Raw genomic sequence first — 25,355 nt, 5'->3', positions numbered from 1 at the left:
TGCCTAGCTTTGCACCTCGTTCTCCTTGTTGATACATATTCTGCTAAGGACAGCTCACAAATCCCCTGGGGCCATGAAGTTCCTCTTTCTCTTATTTTAACAGGACATAGCATGCCGTGCAAATGGCATGCCAGTCTGCACGGTCCAGCATGCCTAGACCAACGCATTATGTCCTCATTCAACTGACCACATGAATAACTTATGCTTTTTGGTCTTTGTTCTTAAGCTTAAGTTATTTAGCAGCACTGTGACTGGTTTTCAAGCAGGAATATGGGGTAAAGTAAAGGAGGACAAGATGGAGTTTTCGGCATAGAAAATAGAAGCAAAGAGGCTAAGGAAAGATTGTAGAAACATGTCTCCCGACAGGGCATATATCCAGACAAAACTTTCCCTGAAAAAGACACATGCGCCCTTATGTTCACTGCAGCACAATTCGCAATAGCCAAGACATGGAAACAACCTAAAGGTCCATCAACAGATGACTGGATTAAAACAATGTAGTTTATACACAATGGAATACTACTTGGCCATAAAAAAAGAACAAAATAATGTCATTTGCAGCAACATGGATGGAACTAGAGACTCTCATACTAAGTGAAGTAAGTCAGAAAGAGAAAGACAAATACTGGAGTTCCCGTCGTGGCACAGCAGAAATGAATCCCACTAGGAACCATGAGGTTGCAGATTTGATCCCTGGCCTCGCTCACTGGGTTAAGGATCTGGTATTGCCGTGAACTGTGGTGTAGGTCACAGATGCGGCTCGGATCCTGCATTGCCATGGCTGTGGCTGGCAGCTGTAGCTCTTGTTTGACCCCTAGCCTGGGCACATGCAGTGGGTGTGGCCCTAAAAAGCAAAAAAAAAAAAAAAAAGGCAAATACCATATGATTTCTCCTATATCTGGAATCTAATAAATGGCACAAATGAACCTTTCTACAGAAAAGAAAATCATGGACATGGAGAACAGACTTGTGGTTGCCAAGAGGGAGGGGCAGGAGTAGGAGTAGGGAATTTGGGGTTCATAGATGCAAACTGTTGTCTTTGGAATGGATAAGCAATGGGATCCAGCTGCATTGCACTGGGAACTGTACCTGGTCACTTGTGATGGAGCATGATAATGTGAGAAAAAAGAGTGTATACATGTATGTGTTGAGGCCGAATATTAACTCAGGTAGTCAGTGTAGGAGCATGGGCTTCCACGCATTCTGTGATATTAACATGTGTGGCTTAAGGGCTCCAGAGAGTAACATCCCCACAGCCCTTGTTTATTATAGGGAATGTACCTACCCCCAGATGGACATTAATCCCTAACCCCCGTGACTTGCAAATAGATTTTTTCTCTCTCTCTCTCTTTTTTTTTTTTTTTTTTTTTTGTCTTTTTGCCTTTTCCAGGGCCGTTTCCACAGCATATGGAGGTTCCCAGGCTAGGGGTCGAATTGGAGCTGTAGCCACCAGCCTACCCCAGGGCCACAGCAACACCGGATCCGAGCCACATCTGCGACCTACACCACAGCTCACGGCAACTCTGGATCTTTAACCCACTGAGCAAGGCCAGGGATCAAACCCGCAACCTCATTGTTCCTAGTCGGATACGTTAAGCACTGCGCCATGACGGGAACTCTGATTTTCTCTATTTTTTTGCATGACGTCTTTTTCACTCTTTTAAGGGTGTCTTTCATTGACAAGAAAATTTTAATTTGAATGTGGTCGAATTCATCACTCTTTGCCATTGTTTTGATCTTTTGTGCAACTGCTGAATATGCTATTAATTCAATGGTAAAATGAAATTGTAGTAGTAGGCATTCTTATCTGGCTCCTGATCTCAAAAACAGAGCTATCAACATTTCACCATTTTTTATTTTTGCCCATGCCTGTGGCATGTGGAATTTCCTGGGCCAGGGATCAAGCCCACACCACAGCAGTGAAAATATCAGATCCTAAACTGCTGGAGACATCAGGGAGCTCCTTAACACTTTTTTTCCTAACTTTTTCCTTTTAAAAAACTTTGATTATAGTTTAAAGAATTTAAGTTATTTTACCTTTAACTTTGATGATAGTTTTTAACGTTTTGCTGTAGATTTTTTTCATAGATGCATTTAATCATGTTAAGGAAGTCCTTCTAGTGCTCACTTTTCTCGTAAATAAGACCCCTTTTCTGCATCTATTGGGATGATAGATTTTTGCTTTCACCTGTTAATGGTAAGAACTACATTATTTGAGGAGTTCCCGTCGTGGCGCAGTGGGTAACAAATCCGACTAGGAACCATGAAGAAGATTGAGGTTGCGGGTTCAATCCCTGGCCTTGCTCAGTGGGTTGAGAATCCAGCATTGCCATGACCTGTGGCATAGGTCGAAGACGCGGCTCGGATCCCGCGTTGCTGTGGCTCTGGCGTAGGCTGGCGGCCACAGCTCCAATTAGACCCCTAGCCTGGGAACCTCCATATGCCACTGGAGCAGCCCTAGAAAAGGCAAAAAGACAGAAAAAAAAAAAAAAAAAAGGACTACATTATTCGAGTTTCTGTTATCGAACCAACTTCTGCTTTCTGAGATAAACTCAATTGGTAATGACAGGTTATCTTTTTCATATACACAGCTGGGTTTTTTTTTTCTTTTTCGTTTTTTCTTTTTAGGGCCTAACTCTTCAATATGGCCATTGATGAACATTTGCAGCTTAAGGGCTCCAAGGAGCAGCACTTCCACGGGCCTCGATTTATTATAAGAAATGCGCATTCCCCACAGACCTTGTTTGCTATAGAAAATGTGAATCTCTAGCCTGCTCCTCAACTGGTCAAAGAGGAATGAGAGGAATGGAAAAGAATAGGACAAAACCAAAAAACCCATAGAGTTTTCAGGACATTTCCAACCCCAAAAGCCCTGTTGGACAAGGACTGATACAGGTAAATGAATAAGGTCAATGGGAGGAAGCCACATCTTTCTGAATCCCACTTTGGTGCCTCTCCCCACCTTTAAGAGATAAAAACCTCTATAGGACAATAGAGAAAGGGGGCTCTTCTCCCCCTCCCAGCAACCCAGCAACCCTGGGAGGGGGAGCCATCTGCTTGCCTTTAACAAAAACTTTGCTTGCTCGCTGCCTGTGTGTTTGCAGAGTTCATTCTTCAACCACCGTGAACAAGAACCTGGACTCTGCTACCATCTTTCCGGTGTCACCAGGCGAGGGGTCCAGTCGGGGATATAGCTGTCCATCTACTCTATAGCAACTCGGGATCCGAGGCACATCTGTGACCTACACCATAGCTCACAGCAACGTCAGATCCTTAACCAACTCAGTGAGGCCAGGGATTGAACCCACATCCTTGTGGATACTAGTTGGGTTTGTTAACCACTGAGCCATGGCAGGAACTCCCTACATAGCTAGATTTGATTCGCTAATATTTATTGATTTTACGTATATGTCTGTAACAGTGACTTATACTTTTCCTTCCTTCTTAAGCTGTCTCTGTAGTTTTGATGTTAGATTGTTGCTTTTTTTTTTTTTTTTTTTGTCTTTTTGCCTTTTCTAGGGCCGCTTCCTGTGGCATTTGGAGGTTCCCAGGCTAGGGGTCTAATTGGAGCTGCAGCCGCCGGCTACACCACAGCCACAGCAATGTGGGATCCGAGCTGTGTCTGCGATCCACACCACAGCTCACAGCAACTCTGGATCCTTAACCCACTGAGTAAGGCCAGGGATCGAACCTCATAGTTTCTCATGGTTCCTAGTTAGATTTGTTAACCAGTGCGCCACAACGGGGACTCCTAGATTGTTGCTCTTATAAAAGACATTTAAAATCTCATACTTTAGGAGGTCCCATTTGTGGCTCAGTGGTAGCAAACATGACTAGTATCTGTGGGAATGCGGGTTCGATCCCTGGCCTCACTCAGTGGGTTAAGGATCCAGCGTTGCTGCGGGTGTGGTGTAGGTCAAAGACACAGCTCGGATCTGGCGTGGCTGTGGCTGTGGTGTAGGCCTGAAGCTGTAGCTCCAATTCAACCCCTAGCCTGGAAAACTCCATATGCCTCAGGCGCAGCTAGAAAAAGACAAAAAAAATTTTTTTTTAAATCTCATACTTTAAATGCTTGTTGCCTCTAAATAGAAAATGGGGGTTCCCTTCATAGTTTAGCAGAAATGAATATGACTAGTATCCATGAGGACGCAGGTTTGATCCCTGGCCTTGCTCATTGGGTTAGTGATCCAATGTTGCTGTGAGCTGTGGTGTAGGTTGCAGACGTGGCTCAGATCCTGCGTTGCTGTGGCTGTGGTGTAAGCCAGTGGCTACAGCTCCAATTAGACCCCTAGCCTGGGAATCTCCATAGGCCCTGGATGCAGCCCTAAAAAGATTTTTAAAAAAAAAGAAAGAAAGAAAGAAAGAAAATGCATTTGGAGAGTTCCCTCATTTTATATACTCTGGAATGATTTATGTAAATTTAGAATTACTTATTCTTTAAAAGATTGATAGAACTCAATAGTGAAACCATATGGGCCCTGGATTTTCCTCAGGCTTAGAAGCTTTTATTATTCCTGTTTCTATTTCTATAATGGGAATGGGATGATTCAGATATTTTGTCTCCTGTGTCTGTGATAAGTGATATTTTTCTGGTAATTTATCTACTTTATTTAAAATTCACATTTTTTTGGAATAAAGTTGTTCATAATATCTTCTTTTTGTGTGTGTGTGTGTGTGTTTTTGCCATTTCTTGGGCCGCTCCCACGGCATATGGAGGTTCCCAGGCTAGGGGTCTAATCGGAGCTGTAGCTGCCAGCCTATGCCAGAGCCATAGCAACGCAGGATCCGAGCCGCGTCTGCAACCTACACCACAGCTCATGGCAACGCTGGATCGTTAACCCACTGAGCAAGGGCAGGGACCGAACCCGCAACCTCACGGTTCCTAGTCGGATTCGTTAACCACTGCACCACGGCGGGAACTCCCATAATATCTTCTTACTGTCATTTTAATGTCTACAGTATCTGTGATTATGTACCTTATTATTTCTTTTTTTTTTCTTTTTAGGGCCACAACTGTGGTATATGGAACTTCCCAGACTAGGGGTCTACTTGGAGCCACAGCTCAAGCCAACTCCAGATCCTTAACCCACTGAGCAAGGCCAGGGATTGAAAGTGCATCCCCATGGATCCTAGTTGGGTCCTTAACCTGCTGAGCCACAACGGGAACTCCTACCTTTTTTATTTCTGAAATCATTTCTACCCTCTCAAGTTTCTTGATCTCATTTGCCAAAGTTGGTGAATTTTATTATTCTTTTCAAAATCCCAAATTGTGACTTACTGAGCAATGCGAAGTTGGACTACAAATCCACAAGAGTTGATTTGTGATGTTATAGAGATATTTTTTTCACTGCTCTGCTTGGCTCTAAAGCAACTCTTCTTGCAATTTCTGAGGCCTGAGGCTATCACCCTCTGGGGCCCAGCTTTGTGGAGGGAAGGTATCCTTTTAGTCTCCACGTGCTGGGCTAGACTTCTGCCCAACTTGAAGCCTGTTGAAACTAAAGCTCAATTTCATCCAAATCTGCAAATGCCACTGGGAATAAAAACAACCTCAGGGTTCTGCCTACTTTTTTTTTTTTTTTTTTTTCCTATGCCCACAGCATGCTGAAGTTCCTGGGCTGGGGATCAAACCCCAGCCATGGTATAAATACACCATTCCTCATCTAAATTCTGACTTACTCCTTTTATCACTGTGAATTCATGATTTCCTTTTTTCATTCAATAGCTTCTAGTTCACTGAAGCTAGATGGACAAGAAGCTATTGTCTGTTTGTTTGTTTTTGCTTTTTTAGGGCTGCATGTGCAGCATATGGAGGTTCCCAGGCTAGGGGTCAAATCAGAGATACAGGTGCCAGCCTATGCCACAGCCACACCAACACAGCATCCGAGTCCCGTCTGTGACCTCCACTACAGCTCACGACCCCCAACCCACTAAGCGAGGCCAGGGATCGAACCCTCATCCTCATGGACACTAGTCAGATTCATTTCCGATGCGCCACAACGGGAACGCCCCATGATGATGTTTTAATGCTCAGATTATTCCAGATGTCTAGTGGGGGGTCCCTTCAAGGTAGTTTCTGTGTCTTTTTGATATGATCTTATCTTTCCTTGATAAGTTCTTGGCTTTCTTGCACAAGACGTTCCAGGCTCATCATGTACTTTGGTCTTAGCCCTAGAATCAGCTATTTCTCCAGGAAGCGCAGGGTTTTTGTCATTGTTGTTTTGGTGGAAAATGGCATGTAGAATCTAAGATCTAGCCACAAAGCCCTACTGCCATCACGCTGCTCCTGCTCCCGTACCCTCTCGGCAGACAGAGCCCCTTCCATCCCTGCTTATATCTCTATCTCTGCAGATCTGTTGAAAGCCCTGAACACATGCCAGTATCTATTTCAATTCACCACCACAGAGTTCATTCTTGCTTTTTTCCCTTTGCATGCATGTAACACCCTTCTCCAATAGTGAGAAATATTCTTCTTGACATACTCATTTAATTAACCTCTGCATGTACACAAAGCCCCAACACTGTCTCTTGAATCCTACTCAGACTCCGAGACGGCCCTGGCTGGCCACTCTGTGTGTCTCCATCTCCCTGTCTGAGCTGACCCCCACCCGGCCGCCTCCATGGCAGGTGCGTCACCCTACTTGCACCCCACCTGATGACAGATCTCTTCCTACAAAGATGCCCTCCTCATGGCACTCAGGCTCTAACAGCCCAGGTTGAGCTGCTCACTCATGTAGATGCCCTCTTCATTCTGCTCAGGTTCTGAGTCTCCAGGTGGGACACACACACACACACACACACACACACACACACACACGGGCTCTGACAGGTCATGCCGAGCCGTGCCCCCTGCTGGATGGCCTCTGCATGCTGCTCAGACTGATGGACCCCCATCACGCTGCCCCTGGGCATGGATGCCCACCTCACTCACCCCAGCTGATAACCCACATGTCCCCTTTATTTTGAGGATGCCTTTCTCATTCTCCAACCCCACAGCAGGCTTCCGAGCCCCATGGACACTCTCCCATCCAGCCTGGCCTCTGACACAGCAGGCCCCACTCCACGTGGGTGCCCTCTTCATGCTGCTCAGGCTGCAACATCCAAGCCGGGCACTGCTCTTCATGGCCTCCCTCCTTTCACTTGAGCCCAGGCAACCACGAGACAGCCCCCGGCATGAAAGCCTACCTTGCCCCGTTCCACACATGGCTTTAGGACTCAGTTATTCAAGGAGAGAAGGGAAAAGGAGCGTGCTGGAAATATTAACTACATTCAGATAGCTTTTCATGAAATGTTTTAGTAACATAATGCAATGTATGAGTGGAGTCGGTCAAGCCGTGAAATTTATTGTGGAAGGTTTGCAGGATAAGGCTTGGGTGGGAGTCAGAGACCCAGGTTCTGGCTCTGCCTCAGCCACTCACTAGGCAAGCAATCCAGTTCCCTTACATATTAAAAAATGCCGAGGATCTGGAATGTACATCTTTCGCAAAGTATAAAATCAGGAAGCACATGAAAAGGGCTTGGAAGCTGACATTAACGATCACAATTAACTGGCATTTCAGGAATGCTTAAGTCCTTTACACACAAAATCATTTCAAATCTTTAACCCTGTGAGGTTCACATCTAACAGAAGTAACTGAAACTTAAGGAGGTTACATGGATGAAACAATATTTGAACCCAGGTCTATCCGTTAGACTCAATCGCTAAATGGCACTTTAAAAAAAGTGCTGTGTGAAGATAAAAGTCACTGCATTAGAAACAAAGGAACATCTATGTTCTGTTATGGAGTTTAAATTTATATGGAGAATGAATCTTTTCTTTTTTCTTTTTTGGCTGTGCCCGTAACATGTGGAAATTCCCAGGCCAGGGACTGAACCTGCACCACAGCAGTGACAATGCCAAATCCTTAACTGCTAGGTCACCAGGGAACTCTGAGAATGAATCTTTTTACCATTCCCCTTCTATACGATAATTCTTGAAAATTCTACATCCTGTAGGGTTTCTCCCTTCTTTTCTATGCAAATATAGCTGAAATGGCAAGACTTTGAGACTCAAAGGTGTAACTCGGAGGTGCCAGTGGGGGCACAGTCGTTTCCTTAGCTGTAAGGTGCGGCCAAGGCAAGGCCCTTGCATGACGTGGATGTGGCTACTACGCTGAAGAACGAAGGCGGGATGAGAGCCCAGCTACGTCCAGGACTCCGGCAGCTTGGAGGGCTGGGGTACTAGCCAGGGGCAGTGACCCTCAGCTCCGGGGGTGGGAGCTGTCAGGAGGAAGGCAGACCTCGGGGCAGAGGCAACCTGGCATTTTCTGGGACTGCCTGCAGATATGCCTGGGTCTAAGTCTCTGCTGAGGGGTCTGGAGAGCTTGTGCAGAGCTGCTTCTGGGCAGCTAGACGGGGCCAAGCAGAACTGGAAACCAGGTGACAGTGGGCACGAGCAGACTGTTCTTCCCAAGACCATAAAAGTCCTCATCGAAATTTTTTTTTTGTCTTTTTGCCATTTCTTGGGCCACTCGCACAGCATATGGAGGTTCCCAGGCTAGGGGTTGAATCGGAAATGTAGCCACCGGCCTACGCCAGAGCCACAGCAACGCGGGATCCAAGCCGCGTCTGCAACCTACACCACAGCTCACGGTAACACCGGATCCTTAACCCACTGAGCAAGGCCAGGGATGGAACCTGCAACCTCATGGTTCCTAGTCGGATTCATTAACCACTGAGCCATGACAGGAACTCCGAAAAACGTTATTTTTAAAGCCAAATAGCAGCGTTCCTCCTCCTGCCCTCCAAAGTGAAAAATCTCAGAGCAGCAGGGATTATTCTGGTCCAGGACAAGGCGGGCAGGAGAGGGAACAGACAGAGCCGCAGGGGAAGAGAAGCCGCAGAGCTGCGCATCGTCCGAGCACAATGCTCCCCCTGCGGACACACCAGCCACAGGGACCGGAAGCCTCACCGAGCCATCACTGGTCCCCTCTCTCTTGGCAGCAGAGGGACACCTGTGCATGGGAGAAGGGGCTCTTTATCTGTGCCTGGAACAGGACTAGGGTGGACAAAAGCAACGGCAGACAGCACAGGAGTACAGATACCAGCCCAATGGCCGTCTTTATTTCCTAGGAACAAAGATATGTGGGAAGAAACTCCGAAAGGAAACAGGAGCGTGAATGACCAAGTGACACGAGGGTGGCATGGCTTCCGAGTCAGAAGGATGGCACACTCCACAGTGGACCTGGTCATACCCTGGTTTCTTGGATCAACATCTGCCCCATCCCCAAGCGCCCCTTACGCGGCGGGTGCCAGCCAGGTGGAAAGCTTCCTACTCTCTGCCGAAGAGATGGAGGGGCCTCTCAGGGACACGAGAACCTCCCTCTCAAGAATGGAAGTCAATGGCTAAGAATGAGCGGGGCCTGGGTATCACAGACAACCTGAAAATAGTATCACGGGCCCTCTGCGGCTGACAGAACTGGTGCTCCGACGGGACTGCAAGGGGAGCAGAGCTGACCAAGGTGGCTCGGAGTTTTCTTCTAGGGAGAGGGTCAGTCTGCCAAAGTGGGCCCAGCACTGCGTTTCTATAATGGAGCTGGGGGAGGCTGAATCAGAAGCCGTTATCCTCCTCCCAGAGGATCTGCCTCTACCGCCTTTTCTGGTAAAATCCTGCCCCCTGCAAGCCTGGATCTCCAGAGAACAGACTGGCACGAACAAGGAAAAACCTCCTCCTCCTCGTACACCTTCCGCGATGGGACCGTTTCTGCAGCCCAGACCCCTAAGAGTGAGGTCCTTTGGTGTGGGCTCATCACCCAGTCCTCCATCACCCCTGCAGAACCTCAGGGAACGCGTCCCTGTACCAGAGGGTGGCCTCTGGGGCCGGGGCCGAGTTCCGATCACAGTGAGGTCTCCTGGAGGACGAAAGTGGGGCTGATCCCCTGGTGGGCTGGGTCCTCCTCAGGCACAGCCATGGCCACCTTGTCGCTGTTCCTCCTCAGCATCCCGTTACTCATCTTCTCTGAAAACCCAGCGAGGTCCCCGGAGAGGTCCTGGGGAACACGGAGCAGGCGGAACGGGCAGGGCGGACTGAGACAAAGAGGTGGTGAAGGAGCCCACGCGGGAAAGGGGACCCTGCTCTGATCCCACTGTTAAGGAGACCAGCCAGGGGCGGCGGGGAAAGTGGGGAGCGGGCCCGGGGTGAGCACGGGGGAGCAGAGGAAAGGCCAGCAGCGTGGTCTCTCAGGACCAAGACCCTTCTGCCCACCAGGCCCCTGCTCCCCTGTGGGAAGGAGCTGGGCAGCTGCTGTGGGACGGTCCAGGCTCAGGCTACTCACCAGAGAAAGGGGGCTGCGGGGAGCAGAGGGAGGGAAGGGGGCCCAGGAGCCCCACAGTCTGAGAGGGGAGGAGGGCCGGCCATCTGGACAACAGAGGTGCTACCTGGCTGTGGGTTCTGCAGCAGAGGCGCTTCTGACAGGACACGGGCAGGAGGGCCAGGAGTCTCGGCCACACTGGGTAGATGGTCCGAGGGTTCAGGGTCCGGCCCCGCATCCCCCCTGAGGACAAAGTGCTCCTGAGGCTCCTGCTGTGTGACCAGGGCACACTCTGAGGCGCCCAGCCCCCAGCCCCTGTCCACCTCCTGGAGCTCAGCCAAGGAGCATGACTGTCCCAGACACCCAGGAGGTCCCTGAGCTCCAGACTCCAGGGCCCTGAGCGCACCCCTGCCCCACCCCCTTCAGCCTGTCCTTGCTCCTCCGGGTCCCTCCCCCACACCCTCACCAGTGAGCACACTGACAGCCAGGCCCACCACGATGACCGTGGTGGAGTTGTGAGCGCTGTACCATAAATACGACAGGGAATAGAACCGCTGTAGCCCTGTGGGCCTGGGGAGAGCAGAGGGGGAGGACAATTAGCAATTCACTGACACGCGGCATCCCTCCGGCCCCGGCCTCTTCCCTCCTACAAGGCCCTTGGGCCTATGGGACCCAGCACCCAACAGTTTCTGAGGCCTCTGGTGGCCCATCCCACAACAAAGCCCCTGGAAAAATCCCTCTAAACTTGGCCATGCCAGCCAAAGAGAAAGAGCATGAGCTCGGACTCACTTGGAGAGGGTAGTCGAGGGCATCAGTGTGGCCACGGTGACAGTGGTCAGATTGCTGGGCAAGGAAAAGCTGGACCCGTTAGCGGGAGGGGGTGCCGTGCCAGGGGCCATGTTGGTCACTATGCTCCCAATGCCAATCCAGAAGGCCATCACGAGTCCAGCCAACAGGCCCACGATGGCTCCCTGCCCAGAGGTACAGCACACACTTTTGTCACAAACATTCACGCCACTTCCCAGCACTCAAGAGGGCCTTGCCAAGCCATTCCCAAGGTCCACCCGGGCACGTGACTGTGTAGCCAGATGAGTCACTCACAGGGGGGTTGGCACAAGGAAAGAACATCCCAAGGCAGAAGAGTCCAAGCAGCGGCCCCCCAACCATGCCAAAGATGCTGATTGCTGCCTGTGGAGGACAGGGTTGAGACAAAAACAAACGAACAGACAGGCTGAGAGACCCCGGCGGCACCAGGCAGGCGTAGCCACAGCCACTGTCTCAGAGCCCCACGTGCCAGATCTCTCTGCCCATCTCTTTTACCCAGAAGCATCAGAACCCAAGGTTCCAGACAGCGGAAACAGTAAGGGAACGTGCCTCGTGCCCCGAGGCTGATCTCAGATGTCTCCCAGCCGACAAGGCCCCAGGAATGATGCTGGGGCTTCGGGCTACTTGAATCTGTTCACAGCTAACGGGAGCATAACACAGGGAGGTTTCTGACACCTGCCCGCTACGTCATTCCTTTCACAACAGCTGTTTCTTCCATTTCCTGCTTTAAAAAGCTCCTTTTCTCCCTTAAAAAAAAAAGTTGCTTTCTTCTCTCCACAGTCCTTACCTGCAGCACAGGTCCCATCTGGGAGGAAATATAGGCCATTCCCAGACAAAGGAGCCCATAGCCAAAGGCTGGGGAAAAAGAAGGAAGGAAACAAGCAGATGTGAGCTATCACGACAGAAAGCGGCAAAGAAGAGCAAAGCGCCTTCCCCAGCCAAACAATAACCTCAGCGTCCCTGGCAACAGGGTATGTGAACTCAGGCCCCAGCTCCAGTCCCTCCACCCTGTCCTCGCTTCTCGTGACTCAGGAACCTCCCCAGAAAATTCCCCGACACACAAACAAGGCCGCTTGCTTCATCGAGCAAGTGCTGAACCAGGTTAGAGCTGGTTCTTTAAAGCTGGCCAGCAGGGCTTGGGTGTGTCTCAGAAAGGACATGGCTCAAGAGATGTGGCCCCATGATCCCACCGATGATTCTGGAGAGCATGGTGGCCCGGGCTTCAGAGAAATGAGGGAACCAGGGTCGAATCAGGTCTTCCATCGTGACTGTTGCCAGTGAATTAAAAGCAGAGGATATGGTGCTGAAAGGAGGAAGAGAAAGACGAGTCCAGGAGCTGAGACAGGCAGCACTAACAAGGGGCCCCGCTGAGGGACTCGGGCCCTGAAGGCAGCAGAAGGCGGGGCCGTGCGCAGCGCAAACACCACCCTGAGGACGAGGCCTCGGAGGCAGGGACCCCTGCCCGGCCTTTCCTGAGGGGGTACAGGTGTGGCTCTAGTGGGTCAATTCCTGGTAACATAAAAGACGACGGCTCCTTCACCAAAAGGGGGATCTCCTGGGAGACGATGCGCTCTGTCCCACACAGATGAGCCGTCCTTTGTCACCCACACACGAACGGGCACGAGGAGGCTCTGAGGGACCCCCCCCTCCGCCCGTCACCTGGCGCCAAGCAGGGGTTGGCTGTGCCGAGCCTGAGGGCTGAGGGCAGAGGGCGTACCTGAGGGAGCCGCTGAAGAGGCAGGCGACGAAGAGCCCCGGCAGGCCCGGCAGGGCCCGCAGCAGATCCATCACGAAGTACAGGACCAACTGCAGGCGGAGCAGGGGGCACAGCTCTCCTCAGAGGCAGCCCTTCCCCCTGGGGAGCCGCCCTCCCCTGCACGCGCCAGCCGGTCTGGGGAGACGGTGCCAGGCACTGCGGTGCCAGGCGCGGTGCGCAGAGAGAAAGCGGGCTCTGGAGAGAGAGGGACGCAGCCCGCTCCCAGCTCTGCCCCCGCAGGTGGTGACCTGAGCACACCGGCCACTGTGTGTGGCCACGTTTTCTCCTTTGGGAAATGACGCCGTCGAGGGGGGCGAGGAGCGTGTGACGGCTCCCGCAGAGCACGTGCAGAGCGATGGGTCGGCAGGGTGGGCACGCGGATTAGCTGGGGGCAGGGATCCTCACGCGCTGGGCTGGCGAGCTCAGAGCATGAAGGACTTTGCAGCCACTTTCCACCCAGGGTGGGGGTCCTTTCTGCAGCCGCCCGGACGGCCCTTGGGGGGTATAGGGTGGGGACGGGGTGGGGGGGGGGTCCTCTCACCTGGTCAGGGGCTGCCTGCATCTGCTGGGGGCTCATGGGATACTCCTGGTAGTAGGCGAACATGACCAGGCCAATGAGGCAGCCCATGCAGAGAACCACCTGCTGGCAGGGGAAGACGGCGTAGCAGGAGCTGCAAGAGGGCCAGTGCCGAGCGCGAGTGAACAGCGTGGCCCGAGCCCCAGGAAGGGGAGCCGTGTCCTGCCCAATGGGGGTGTGTGCTCCGGCATCCCGGCCCCACCCCAGCTGCCCCTGCGGGACCGGGGCCCACACTCCCCCCAGGCTGTGCGCCCTGTCCCAGCACTCACAGCACGGCAGCCTTCTCCGTGTGGGAGCTGAGGTAGCGCTGCACCTGGGCCTGGTTCACCCCATACAAGGAGAGCATCATGAAGACACCCCCGAAGGCCAAGGTCCAGAAAGTGTGCCGCACAAAAGGGTCCGGATCCAGCCTGCCGGAGACACCAATGTGTCACTGCTGCCCTCCTCGCCCTCCTCCAACAGGGGGTAGAGCAGTGAGGTGGCTGCGGGAGCCAGGGAGCTATTGAAGGCAAGAACCTCGGACTTGAGACGGGGCAGCAAGCTGGAGGGTGTGGGTGGGGGGGTGCCATTCCTCCACCCCACAGCCTCACCCCACGTACCAGAAACGCCCCCCACCCCCGTGCTCACCCTCCACCTCTGCAGTGTGGCACCTCGGCTTTCACAGCCGGCCCTCTGCTGACTACGGCCCTGAGCGCAGGCTCTAGGATGGGTTCAGTTCTCAGGCACCACAGCCCCCAGCCGGGGAAGGGGTGTACTTACTCAATTCCAGAGATGAGACCATGCTGGGAAGCCACGTCCCACACATGCCCCAAGCCGCCCACCTTGGCCGACCCCACAATGATAACCGCCAGCTGCCCTAGGAACATGACCAACGTCTGGAACACATCTGTCCAGATGACTGCCTTCAGTCCACCCTGCAGGGCAAAGACAGCACACCCGCCCCAGATGCCTACGAGGCCACACCACCCGCGAGGGCACTAGATGGCCCCCCAGGCTCGCAGCGCTGCTGAAATCCTATTGACAGCGTTCCCACCCCATCCCCTACCCTCCTGACCCATCATCTCATCCCCTTTTCCCACATCTCGTGTCATCGCACCCTAGAGTTTCACGCCATCTCCTCACCTCTATTCCCATCTCATCTACCACCCACCTACTTATCCCTCTGTTCCCTTTCCTCCCGTCTCCCTCCTGATTTCACCTCTCCTCCTCCCTCCCCGGAGACGGGCGGCACTTACCAGAGCCGTGTAGATGTTACAGACAATGCCTAGGGTCAGCACGGACAGCCAGAGATCAAAGCCAGTCACTGCGAACAGATAAAAGTCACGTTCCTGCCTCGAGAGGAAGGTGTCCCAGCAGGGAAGCCCAAGAAGCCTGGGTAAGACGTGCACTGGCTGGTCATTACGATGGATGGAATCAATCATTTACCACAATGGGGAAAAAAAAAAGGTTTGCAAAGCTCCACCAAAAGGTGTTGATTAACCAATTCAGCGGAGGCACAGTCAGGCTGATTTGCTTTCCACCTTCAGGAGAGACCAGCTGAGGGCCCAGGCAGTGAAATAACTCCCCGGTCAAGGTCGGATTCTTTTCTGCACACTCTCCTCTAGCCGCCCCTCCCACAGGTTCCCCCAGCCTGCTGTGGCTGCGAGCCAGGGGCTGGGACTCCTCACCTGCATTGAGGGCCAGCGACGGTGCATAGAGGACAACTCCCATGTAGATCACCTGGCGGCCGTGGAACAGAGACCGTGAGCAGAAGAGGAGACGAGGGTGGGCAGAGCGGGGAGGAAAGGAGGACCTCAGCCCCGGTATTCCCATGGCCTCCCTCCCCTAGGCTCACCTCCCTCTCCCTCCTTCCAGAGTCTGGCTTGCTGCCACCAGTCTCTGTGTCAGAACCGGAAGGATGGAAGCAGGATGGCCCGGGGGCAGGGAAGGGGGTGGGGGGCGCTAGCAGGAACTTCGGTGGCGCCAGTCTGAGAGGCGGGGGGAAGGCTCCAGCTGCCTCGGCAAGCCTGGGGTTGCGCCCCCCCACCATGCCTCCATCCTTGTTCCACTTACCATCTGAAAGATGAAGGTCACGGTCCCGCAGACCCGCACGGCCTTATTGAACCGGAGCTCCAGGTACTAGGAGGAGTAGATATTTTTTAAAAAACCTCAAGGTATTCCTCCCCACTCCACCCCTAACCCTTCAGGCACAACTTTCCACCTAAGGCCCCGGAACAGACGAAACATCCAGCTCCCCCGGGGTCTCGCTCAGCACAGCACCTTCTCCTCCTCCTCCCGCCCCACTGCCCTCACCCAGAACGATCGATCGCATAAACCCACCACGCGCTCCCCGCCACTCTCACTGCACTGAGGAGATCCAGAGGCTCGGACCCCTCACGGGCGCCCTGTTCCTCCGCTCCACCCCGACCCTGGGGGTCTCTGTGCCCCTCCCTGCTCACCTCATAGGCACTGGTGAGATGCAGGCGGTAGAAGATGGGGATGAAGACGTGTGCTGGGATCAGGAGCCCCAGGAAATAGCAGCAGCCCAGGAACCAGTACTGGGTCCCGAATCGGTAGATCTCGGACGGCACGCCCAGGATGGCCACGGCGGACTGGAAGGTGGCCAGCAAGGACAGCGCCACAGGAAGGCAGCCCATCTTGCGGTCGGCCAGCAGCAGCTGGCCGATGCTGTGCCGGCCCCAGCCACGGTAGGCGTGGTAGAGCCCAATGATGAGCGAGAGAACCAACAGCAGCACGAAGACCACATAGTCCGCCGTGGAGAAGGTGGAGGCGCTCGCATCTGCGTCTGAGGCTGGGGCGGGGGTGGTGGAGGGGCTCACCCCCACGTTCATAGCTTCTCCAGGACCGTGTCCTGCAGCCGTCGGCTGCTCCTGCGCTCTGGGCTGCCACTTGGCTGGGTGGTGACGGGTGAGTGGCTACCATCTGACCCCCAGCCACTGTCTCACGGTCCTCCTCCACCACCAAGGGGCATGGTCCAGGAGGCGCTGCAAAGAAATCGGCTCTTGGTCAGGCCTGTCCTACCTTCATGGCCACCCACCCCTGGGCCTGTGTGTCCCACACCCGCCAGACTTGGACCAGCCAGCTCCTTGGCGGCCCTTGAAGGTCTGGAGGTACTGATATGGGTTAGGCAGGGCAGAGAGGGGAGGGAGGAAGCAGCAGATTGGGACAGCCAGGAGACAACTTCTGGGCCAAGCGCTTTTTGGGCATACACAGCTGTGAAACTTAAGAACCTTCTCAGGTCTCCACCCTAGCAGCGGAAGAAAAATTAACTCTGGCCCATGTTTTGTCCCAGAATTCCCTGCCTCCCCTTGCAGGCAGAGACCCAGTCACTACAATGTACTAAGCCAGCAGAGCCCAGCCTAGCGCCACGACCCAGCAGGGAAGAAGAAACAGAGACAAATGACGCAGGGCCTCCTCCCTTCTCCCAGCCTCCGCCTCTGCCCCTCCGGTGTCCCCTTCTGAGCAGCGCCCCTTCTCAGCATGGATCACCAGGGAGACCACCTGCATAGCAGCCCGAAACTCCCGCGCACACATCCCCAGGCAACCCCTCTCTCCTCCCCAACAAGGCTAAACAAGCCCTGCCACCCGCCTCTCAACTCCTCTACCTGTAACACCACCGTCAAGAGCAGATCCAGGAAGAGGGACGAGATTCAAGTGCGAGGGCACCAGGCTGGAGCCAGGCGCGCAGAGTTCCAATGTGGAGAGAAGCAAAGCAGCCGGGGAGCTGGCGGCAAAAGAAACAGTCAGGGAAACTGGTCCTATCCCACTAGGGCAGACACCTGCCTAGAGAAGCAGTCCTTGTGCGGAGGCAGAGCTTCCTGGAGAAGCTGTGTGTCTGGAGCCAGGCAAAGGCTGAGGGTCGGTCTATAAGGGAGATGAGGAACTGGGGGTGGAGGGAAGCTCAGCAGCTATTTGTTCTGGCCCCTTCAGGGAACCAATCACTGTGATCCAAATGGCCCTATCACCCTCCAGCCCCCAAACCCCAGCTCAGCTCTAGAGCCTCCAGAATGGGGAGCAGGGAGCTCACGGTCAACAGCATTCCTAGGTGGATTAGGAGTCACACTTGGCGCTGTGGGCGAGGGGCACCTGGAAAGGAGCTGCTGAGAGCAGACAGGAAGTTTGCTTTTCTGACTCCTGTCCAAGAAATACTAACCCTCAAAGAAAATACCCTTATCCTCAGGACAAGGACCAGATCATAGCAGCTCAAAACTTATAGGAATCTGGAGTTCCCATCGTGGCGCAGTGGTTAACGAATCCAACTAGGAACCATGAGGGTGCGGGTTCGGTCCCTGCCCTTGCTCAGTGGGTTAGGGTTAGGGTTAGGGTTAGAGATTGGGTTGATGATCCGGCATTGCCGTGAGCTGTGGTGTAGGTCGCAGACGAGGCTCGGATCCTGTGTTGCTGTGGCTCTGGCGTAGGCCGGTAGCTACAGCTCCGATTCGACGCCTAGCCTGGGAACCTCCATATGCCGTGGGAGCGGCTCAAGAAATAGCAAAAAGACAAAAAAACCCAAAAACTTATAGGAATCTTACGAGATCACTATTACAACTCATTTACTGACAAAGACATTGAGGCCCATGAATTTAGACCTCCTCACATGATGACAGCTAATGTGTTTTGAACACCTGCTCTATAATCCAGCAGTGTGCTACCTACTTTATAAGCAGTACCGATACTAAAGCAGTAACCATGCCTATTACTTTCAAAACACCATGTCTCAGGTTGTGCACGTTTTAGGAAAACGCTCTAGTTCTCAAGGGTTCCACAGCGTGATACAGAACAAGGGAGAAAAAACTGTGCTGTCTGTACCTGTGACAGGTGATCCACCGGGAGTCCCTCCCTCCCTCCTCCCAGAACTGGGACTGCAGCAGTGTTCACTGTCCTCAGTCATTCCTGGCACAAAGTTTAGATTTCAGCTACTCTAGAGACAGATTCATGTAAACCATGTCTTCTGCTCCTGCCCACTAGGAGAAAGATCAGCCTAGCTGGCTTCCCGCTCTCCTACACTGTGTTCTTGGGCAGACATCGCCTGGCTGGCAAGATATGGCTTCACACAGACCAAGCCTGAACTCTGAACCTCTTGGAGCTGATGATGAGAGGAAATCAGAGTTGGCAGCTCTTGGATCACATGTTCTACTCTGAGTCACAAACGTGAGTCCCAAGAACAATGTTCCCAACAGGCCACTCGATTTAACCTAAAGATGCCCTGAGCCTTTGTACATTGCAACACCTGGAGAGTTCTCATTCTTTGGCAAGTTTTTACCACTGTGATAAAGGTGATGGAAAGTACCAGAGAGTGAGAGATCTCTGCTGTGGGCAAATAACAACACGTAGAGGGCAAGAGTTAATGATGTGGCTGGGCAGGTGTTTGGAGCAAGGAAGGAAGGTCCCAGGACAGACTGGAAAACAGAAGCACAGAAACGGAGATCCTCCACTGTTGGGGTAAAGCGGCAGGGCTTCCTGAGAATTCTATTTGCATGAGATACAGAGAACACTCTTAGATGGCTGAAGAAAGAGAAGGGAAGCCAAAAGGAAGAGACGGGTTTTTCCACTAAAACTGGCACATAGGGCACAAGAAGCTGCCTGTGGGACCCTTTTAAAAAGTCTAACATACACAGACGAGAAAGAGACTCAATTTTCACCACCTTAACCATGCCCCCCCCCCCCCTGGTCACAAACTGGATGGCTTTGACTCCTACAAAAGGCAAAGGGGCCACTTTGGGACCAACCTTCCTAGGGCTTCAAAATTTGACCTCGTGCCTAGAATTCTTCAAGGTCTGAAAAGCTTTAGGGTCCTCATTAAAATCCTAGTAACTACAAAAGCCTTAGAAAATGTGCCAGCCCTCTGAGAGGAAATCCTTTCAGAAGCTTCCTGACACCTGGGGCTAGGTGGAAGGGAAGCCTGGCTCCTTAAGATAAGCGTTGGTTAGCTTTGATGAACTCCTGATGGCCCTAACCAAAGCCAACACTCAGTCCCTCCCAGCACACGGCTCGCTCTCACTCTCGGTGCCCTTCAGTCAAGGCCCCAGGGCCAACCAGGTACAGCACTCGTCTTACCCTTACCTCCGCCGCCCAGCCAAGGCTAAGAAGGTCCCGTGGTTCTTCCCGAGTTCTGCATCACTCTTTTTTTCTGGCAAACAAAGAAGATGAGGAATTAGGGAAGCATCTCGCCTTCCCCTATCTCCCTGCCAGGGCACCAGACACCGCGTGGTTTCAGGACGGAGGTGAAAAAGCGTGCCTCGGGTGTCCCCAGGCTCCTCTCCTCCCAGGGGTGTTTGCCCTTAGCCCTTCGCTCCTCCATCTCCCTTACCCTCTTTACTTTCTAGCTTCTCTCCTCCCCTCCACAGGCGAGGCGGCGGGACCACTACCACCTCGCCCGGGGCACCTCCGATCTTCCCGGGCCACCACGCTCGGGGCCGACTCATCCCGCCCCTTCTCTCCCGCCCCTCCCCTCCCTACGCCACTCTCCTGAGCCTCTATGCTCCGGCCCAGCCCCTTGCGGCCCGCCCTCGTCCCGCCCACCTGCCGGGTCTCCGCAGGAGGGTCCGGGCCGGCCCCGCCGCGCCTGGCCGGGTGACAGCAGGGTCCCGCCCCCTGCCCGCCCCCGCCGCGCCGCCATGTTTACTGAGGGCGGAAGGATCGGCCCCAAGGCGCTGCGGCGACGCGACCTCGGCGTCCAGGCTGGAGGAACGCGGGTCTGAGAGAGCGGTCGTGGGGAGAGCCTTCATGTAACAGGGAAAAGAAGGGGCGGTCTGGCCCCCCAAAGGAGGACGAAGGCCCACAAAGAAGAGCGCTGGCCTCCGCGCGCTACGGCAACCCCCAGCCGGCGGACTGGCCGGGCCGACGGACCGCTCAACTAGCCACACCCCCGGGAAGGGCCAGAGGCGGTGGGGGCGGGGCCACACTCTCAAGTCTCGCGATCAGCTGAGAAGGACGGAGGGAGCAGAAAATGGCCCGTCCCGGTTTCCGCAGTCCCTCGAGCTTGGTGCCCCGGGCTGCAGCCCTGCTCCTCGTTCTGAGCGTGCCAAGGGCTTTGGCGTTACCCGAGGTACTGAAGCAAATTAGAGGCTGGGTTGAAACAGAGTTGCTCGCCGGCCCTCGGCTCTCCCCTCTTGGCCTCTCCCCTGCCAGCCCGCAGCCCGGATTTCGTCCCTGGGGCCTCCCTAGCGTAACCCAGTCGGCTCCACGGCTCCACGGCTCCACGCCGGAGTACTCACGCTGCTGTCTCCCAGCGCCTCCGCGCTGCCGATGTCCAAAGACCTTTGAAATTTGACCTCCTCCCTCCTCAATGTTTGAGTAACTTTTAAGTTTTCCTTTCTACCAACAAGTCCTCTGGTTATTCTGCAAAATCACGACGCACGAACGCCGTATACCCTGCGGTGGCTGGACTGTACGTTCTGTTATGCTTGATGAGATCTTTGTGTACCTGCAGTCCTTTTATACCCGGTCAAATCGCGGCTGGCAGATTGAGAAGTCATTGGAGAGGGCATAATAAATATGTTCCAATAGTAATTCTCAAAGATGAGGTCCTTCCCTGGATGAGATCTGGTACAGAAATTCTCTGGTGCCCTGTTTTGGCACCTGGCTCCAGAAACGCTGTCTTCTAGTAAATCTGACGTAAAGGTAGGACACGTCTATGCCCTGAGTTAGAGGAATTCTAGACTGGCAGTTAATTTTTGGTCCCTGTTTTGTTTTTGTTTTTGTTCTTTTCCCTTGGCTTTTCTTTCTGGAGTCCTAATAGTTTTATCTCTTCTGCAGATATGCATCCAGTGTCCCGGGGATGTGCAAAATTTGTCAGAAGTGGCCCTTTATTGTAAACAGACACCAGAGCTAATGCTGCAAGGCCGCTGCTGCCTGAATGGGAAGGGCACCATCCTGGGGTGAGGAAGGAGAAGACATCTCTGAATATTGGAAAAGAGTTCCCAAACTGGATTCTTCAACGCTTGCCTGATTGGCTTTTAGGATAACTATTGGTACCTATTTTGGAGGCCTCTAAACTATGAGTCTCAGACTTTAAATCTGTTATAGCATTTTTGGCTAAGTAAACTACCCTGTGGCGCTTCCTGGTTGAAATGAGTAAATGTCATAATATTTGCCTTTTCTTTTTTAAAAGTCTTTATGGCTTTGTTTAAAAAAAAAATTCTTTCTTTCATTATCAGCTCTTTGGCTCATTTACTGTGTGTCTCCAAGAAATGACTTCTTTGGCCTCCAGGACACTATGTGATATGATTTTGTTCTCTTTCTTATTAATTCCTGTTTGTGTTTAAGGCAAATTCTTCCTCTTGTCTCTTTATGCAGATTAGCTTCTGCGTAGTTTTCCCTATACACTCTTTTTTTTGGGGCGGGGGGCTCATCTGCGGCATACGTAGGTTCCCAGGCTAGGGATTGAATAGGAGCTGAAGCCACTGGCCCAGGCCACAGCCACAGCAATGCAGAATCTGAGTTGCGTCTGTGACCACCACAGCTCACGGCAATGCTGGATCCTTAACCCATTGAGCAAGGCCAGAGATCAAACCCACATCCTTGTGGATACTAGTTGGGTTTGTTAACTGCTGAGCCATGACAGGAACCCTCCCCATACACGCTTGACAATCCACCCTTTTATTACGGCTTCAACCATTATGCAGGTATCTCCTAAAACTAGATCTCTTTTAGTATCCTTTGATCTCTCTGTTAGCTCCAGGTACATGTGGGTACCATCAATTCCTATTAAACTTTTCCTCTCTTCAGACACAAGATGTCAGATGTCTTGCTTCCATTCTCCTCTTTCCCTGATCTACCTAAATTCTTTATATTAAACTTTCTGAAACCAACTTTTCTCCATTATTACTCTCTGGCTTTAAAATTAGGCTTAGGGAGTTCCCACCATGGCACAGTGGTTTAAGAATCTGACTGCAGCCGCTAGGGTCTCTTGAGAGGCTCGGGTTCAATCCCTGGTCTGGCCCAGGAGCTTAATGAATACCGCATAGCTGCACTTGCAGCATAGGTTGCATTCGTGGCTTGAATTCAATCCCCGGCTTGGGACCTTCCATATACTGTGGTATGGCCATAAAATAAAAAATAAAATGAAATAAAAAACAAAATTAGACTTAGGAGTTCCTGTCATGGCTCAGTGGTTAACAAATCCAACTAGGAACCATGAAGTGGTGGGTTCAATCCCTGGCCTTGCTCAGTGGGTTAAGGATCCGGCGTTGCCGTGAGCTGTGGTGTAGGTCACAGACGAGGCTCGGATGCCACGCTGCTGTGGCTGTGGCGTAGGCCACCTACAGCTCCGATTAGACCCCTAGCCTGGGAAGCTCTGTATGCCGAGGGAGCGCCCTAGAAAAGGCAAAAAAAAAAAAGACAAAATTAGACTTAAATGGTCTGTTGCCCCAGTATCAAGTTCAAACCAGGAACTACCACAGACAGGCCCAACCCACCTTTCCAACATTCCTCCCAATTCTTTGTCCACTCACACCCTACTAGAGTACCTCGTGTGTGGCCTTGGCACACCTATGTTCAATTAACATAAAGGGGGGTTGTATTCGTTTACCTTAGAGGAAGGGGTGACACATATACTTTCATGGATTACTTTATTTCCCTCAGGCTGGATCTCCAGAACTGTTCTCTGAAGGACCCTGGTCCAGACTTTGCTCAGGCACATACTGCTGTCATCATGTAAGTTGTTAGTTATCCTTCCTCCCAAAAATGTGCCCTATGGCAAAGGGTTTATGGGAAAGTCTTTGAGGATGGACTCCTAAGAAAATGGTTGCATATTCTCTACACTTGAACAACTCAGCATGAGAACTGGTTTATCAGTTCAGCAAGATGCATGCATGGAAGGAGAGTGTTTTCCTAGAGCACAGTGCTAACGATGTACGCTTTGCAGAGACCTGCAGGCAAACCCCTTCGAGGGCGACTGGGCCAACACCTTCCGTGGCTTTACCCAGCTCCAGACTCTGTGAGTAAGGGTATGGGGTAGGGGAGAAAATCAAAGACAGGCAGCACTGTGAGCTCAGCAACTTTGGGCTGCATACATGACTGTCTGTGTTGTGTTCAGGATACTGCCACAAGGTGTCAACTGTCCGGGAGGTATCAATGCCTGGGATGTTGTCACTTTTTATATAACCAACCAAACCTGCCAAGGACAACAGAACCTTTGCAACAGCACTGGGGACCCAGGTATGTTGTCTCACCTTCACCCTTCTGGAAACTGCCCTTCCTCCCTTGTCTTCATCACTTTAGGTCAGAAAGACAGTCACACTGCTTAAGTGCCTTTTGTTCAGGTTTCAGAAGCTTTAATCCTTTGGAAAGAAGAGGTCTCAAAATGATTTTTTTATGATGATGATGACATTCTGATGATCTATAATCTTCTTTCCTCTCTACTTTGACCTAAAAATAGTTGGGAGAATCTAAATTGAAGCAGATATTTGGGAAACATATTAATGAAATCCAGTGATGGTCTCTGTTTTTCTCTGGTTTCTAGAAACGTGTCCTGAGAATGGATCTTGTGCTCCTGATGGTCCTGGTCTCTTGCAGTGTGTTTGTGCTGATGGCTTCCATGGCTACAAGTGTATGCGCCAGGTGAGGAATTAGGCCTTCTCATTAGCGATAAGAGAAATGCATAGAGCAAGTACCTCTTTAAAAGAAGAGCCATCAGGAGTTCCCGTCGTGGCTCAGTGGTTAATGAATCCTGCCGGGGCCAGCTCAGCAGGATGGGGCTGAAGAACGGGTGCTGTGGAACTTAAGGAAAAATAGTTAACATAAAACAAGACACTGGGACATTTATCTTAAGTATAGGTGGGAGCCAGGGACTCAAGGTCTCAGGGACCAAGAGCCCTGCCTCAAGAAACCACACTGCTTTTATTGTGAGATTAAGTGAGGAGTGGCTATGGGTGGATGATACAGGGTTTGTTTAGAAAGCCACTTAGGTGGTAAAGGGTTAAGCTCTTACTCTGACCTCTAGGCACATAACAGTTCTTAAACTTAAGTCACTTATGCCTTTAGGTCTTTGCTCTTAAGCTTAAGTCATTTACCAGCACTGTGACTGTTTCTCCAAGAAGGAAGATGGGATAAAATAAGACAAGAAGATGGGATAAAGTAAAGAAGGACAAGATGGAGTTTTCAAGGAAACATGTCTTGCAACAGAATCCGACTAGGAACCACGAGGTTGCGGGTTCCATCCCTGGCCTTGCTCAGTGGGTTAAGGATCCGGTGTTACCGTGAGCTGTGGTGTAGGTCGCAGACACGGCTCAGATCCCGCGTTGCTGTGGCTCTGGCGTAGGCTGGCTGCTGCAGTTCCGACTGGACCTCTAGCCTGGGAATCTCCATGTGCCGCGGGAGCGGCCCTGGAAAAGACAAAAAAAAAAAAAAAAGCCATCAGACCAGAAGCTGATTCAAGTCACCCAGAGAAGGAAACTATAAGAGAATTGCCCTGGATGAGGGCACTGGTATACTAGGGTAGAACTGGGTGTTGGGTTGTAAGCCCTTGGTGTAATCCTGTATGAAGTTTTTTGGGTTTGTTATTCACAGGGCTCATTCTCACTGCTCATGTTCTTCGGTATTCTGGGATCCACAACATTATCCATTTCCATCCTGCTTTGGGGGACTCAACGCCGAAAAGCCAAGGCTTCATGAACCACAGAGGTCTTCTTACTGACCTAAAGATCATCCCCATCTTAGCCCAGCCAGGGGGATTTGCTTCCTAGACATCGTTGGTCAGCAAAGATGACCGGAAGTCGTTGTTAGAAAGAAGATGGAAATTTGCATAACCTCAGTGTGTTGCAGACGCACCAGCCCAGGAGTGGACTAGTATCAGTTCTCATTTGTGCTGTTGACCATAATAAATTTTTTCTTTTGCTTCTCTCTTTCTCCCTTTTTTTTTTTTCTTTTAAGGGAAGGTGCCCTGGCTTGGCTTTGTGTGTTTATTGGT

The 25,355-nt window shown here is 52.1% G+C and overlaps 2 protein-coding genes across 17 annotated transcripts; one reads left to right on the top strand and one right to left on the bottom strand.

The window, feature by feature from the left end:
• Nucleotides 1–9,071: 9,071 nt before the first annotated feature.
• On the bottom strand, nucleotides 9,072–20,302 carry SLC5A6 (solute carrier family 5 member 6). 14 transcript variants are annotated; one of them, XM_013996252.3, is made up of 18 exons: nucleotides 19,967–20,302; nucleotides 19,508–19,574; nucleotides 17,050–17,168; nucleotides 15,883–16,428; nucleotides 15,497–15,562; nucleotides 15,112–15,163; nucleotides 14,680–14,747; nucleotides 14,204–14,358; nucleotides 13,714–13,854; nucleotides 13,409–13,538; nucleotides 12,829–12,917; nucleotides 12,302–12,414; nucleotides 11,899–11,966; nucleotides 11,388–11,474; nucleotides 11,076–11,257; nucleotides 10,753–10,856; nucleotides 10,411–10,529; nucleotides 9,072–10,025 (listed from the first exon to the last, which is right to left on the bottom strand). In XM_013996252.3, the coding sequence occupies exons 4-18, from the start codon at nucleotides 16,273–16,275 to the stop codon at nucleotides 9,873–9,875; spliced, it is 1,920 nt and encodes a 639-aa protein (XP_013851706.3). In that variant the 5' UTR covers nucleotides 16,276–16,428; nucleotides 17,050–17,168; nucleotides 19,508–19,574; nucleotides 19,967–20,302; the 3' UTR covers nucleotides 9,072–9,872. The 14 variants fall into 14 exon arrangements, with proteins under 14 accessions (XP_013851706.3, XP_020943360.2, XP_013851708.3 ...); XM_021087701.2 differs by having other exon boundaries at nucleotides 10,414–10,529; XM_013996254.3 differs by having other exon boundaries at nucleotides 19,502–19,574; nucleotides 20,070–20,302.
• Nucleotides 20,303–20,362: 60 nt separating this feature from the next.
• On the top strand, nucleotides 20,363–25,286 carry ATRAID (all-trans retinoic acid induced differentiation factor). 3 transcript variants are annotated; one of them, XM_003125294.5, is made up of 7 exons: nucleotides 20,363–20,492; nucleotides 21,203–21,324; nucleotides 23,030–23,101; nucleotides 23,313–23,384; nucleotides 23,484–23,605; nucleotides 23,910–24,007; nucleotides 24,956–25,286. In XM_003125294.5, the coding sequence occupies exons 1-7, from the start codon at nucleotides 20,394–20,396 to the stop codon at nucleotides 25,058–25,060; spliced, it is 690 nt and encodes a 229-aa protein (XP_003125342.3). In that variant the 5' UTR covers nucleotides 20,363–20,393; the 3' UTR covers nucleotides 25,061–25,286. The 3 variants fall into 3 exon arrangements, with proteins under 3 accessions (XP_003125342.3, XP_084876045.1, XP_084876046.1); XM_085019919.1 differs by having other exon boundaries at nucleotides 21,203–21,895; nucleotides 22,646–23,101; XM_085019920.1 differs by lacking the exon at nucleotides 20,363–20,492 and having other exon boundaries at nucleotides 21,203–21,839; nucleotides 22,646–23,101.
• Nucleotides 25,287–25,355: the final 69 nt, after the last annotated feature.

Source organism: Sus scrofa, chromosome 3 (genome assembly GCF_054392235.1).
Source record: "Sus scrofa isolate SSC_HxYL_T2T_F1_AM1 chromosome 3, Sscrofa_HxYL_maternal_Yorkshire_Landrace_v2.0, whole genome shotgun sequence".
Taxonomy (NCBI): domain Eukaryota; kingdom Metazoa; phylum Chordata; class Mammalia; order Artiodactyla; family Suidae; genus Sus; species Sus scrofa.
This window is presented reverse-complemented; position numbering and strand designations above follow the sequence as displayed.

Bases quoted from the DNA above. Each gene is read 5' to 3' on its own strand.
- SLC5A6 (XM_013996252.3), bottom strand. From the start codon at position 16,275: ATGAACGTGGGGGTGAGCCCCTCCACCACCCCCGCCCCAGCCTCAGAC. The intron at 14,748-15,111 runs GTGAGGAGTCCC...ATCTGTTCGCAG, and splicing joins GTCGCTGGCCCTCAATGCAG to TGACTGGCTTTGATCTCTGG. The intron at 13,539-13,713 runs GTGAGTGCTGGG...GCCCTCTTGCAG, and splicing joins ACGGAGAAGGCTGCCGTGCT to CTCCTGCTACGCCGTCTTCC.
- ATRAID (XM_003125294.5), top strand. From the start codon at position 20,394: ATGGCCCGTCCCGGTTTCCGCAGTCCCTCGAGCTTGGTGCCCCGGGCT. The intron at 20,493-21,202 runs GTACTGAAGCAA...TCTCTTCTGCAG, and splicing joins GGGCTTTGGCGTTACCCGAG to ATATGCATCCAGTGTCCCGG. The intron at 23,385-23,483 runs GTGAGTAAGGGT...TGTTGTGTTCAG, and splicing joins TTTACCCAGCTCCAGACTCT to GATACTGCCACAAGGTGTCA.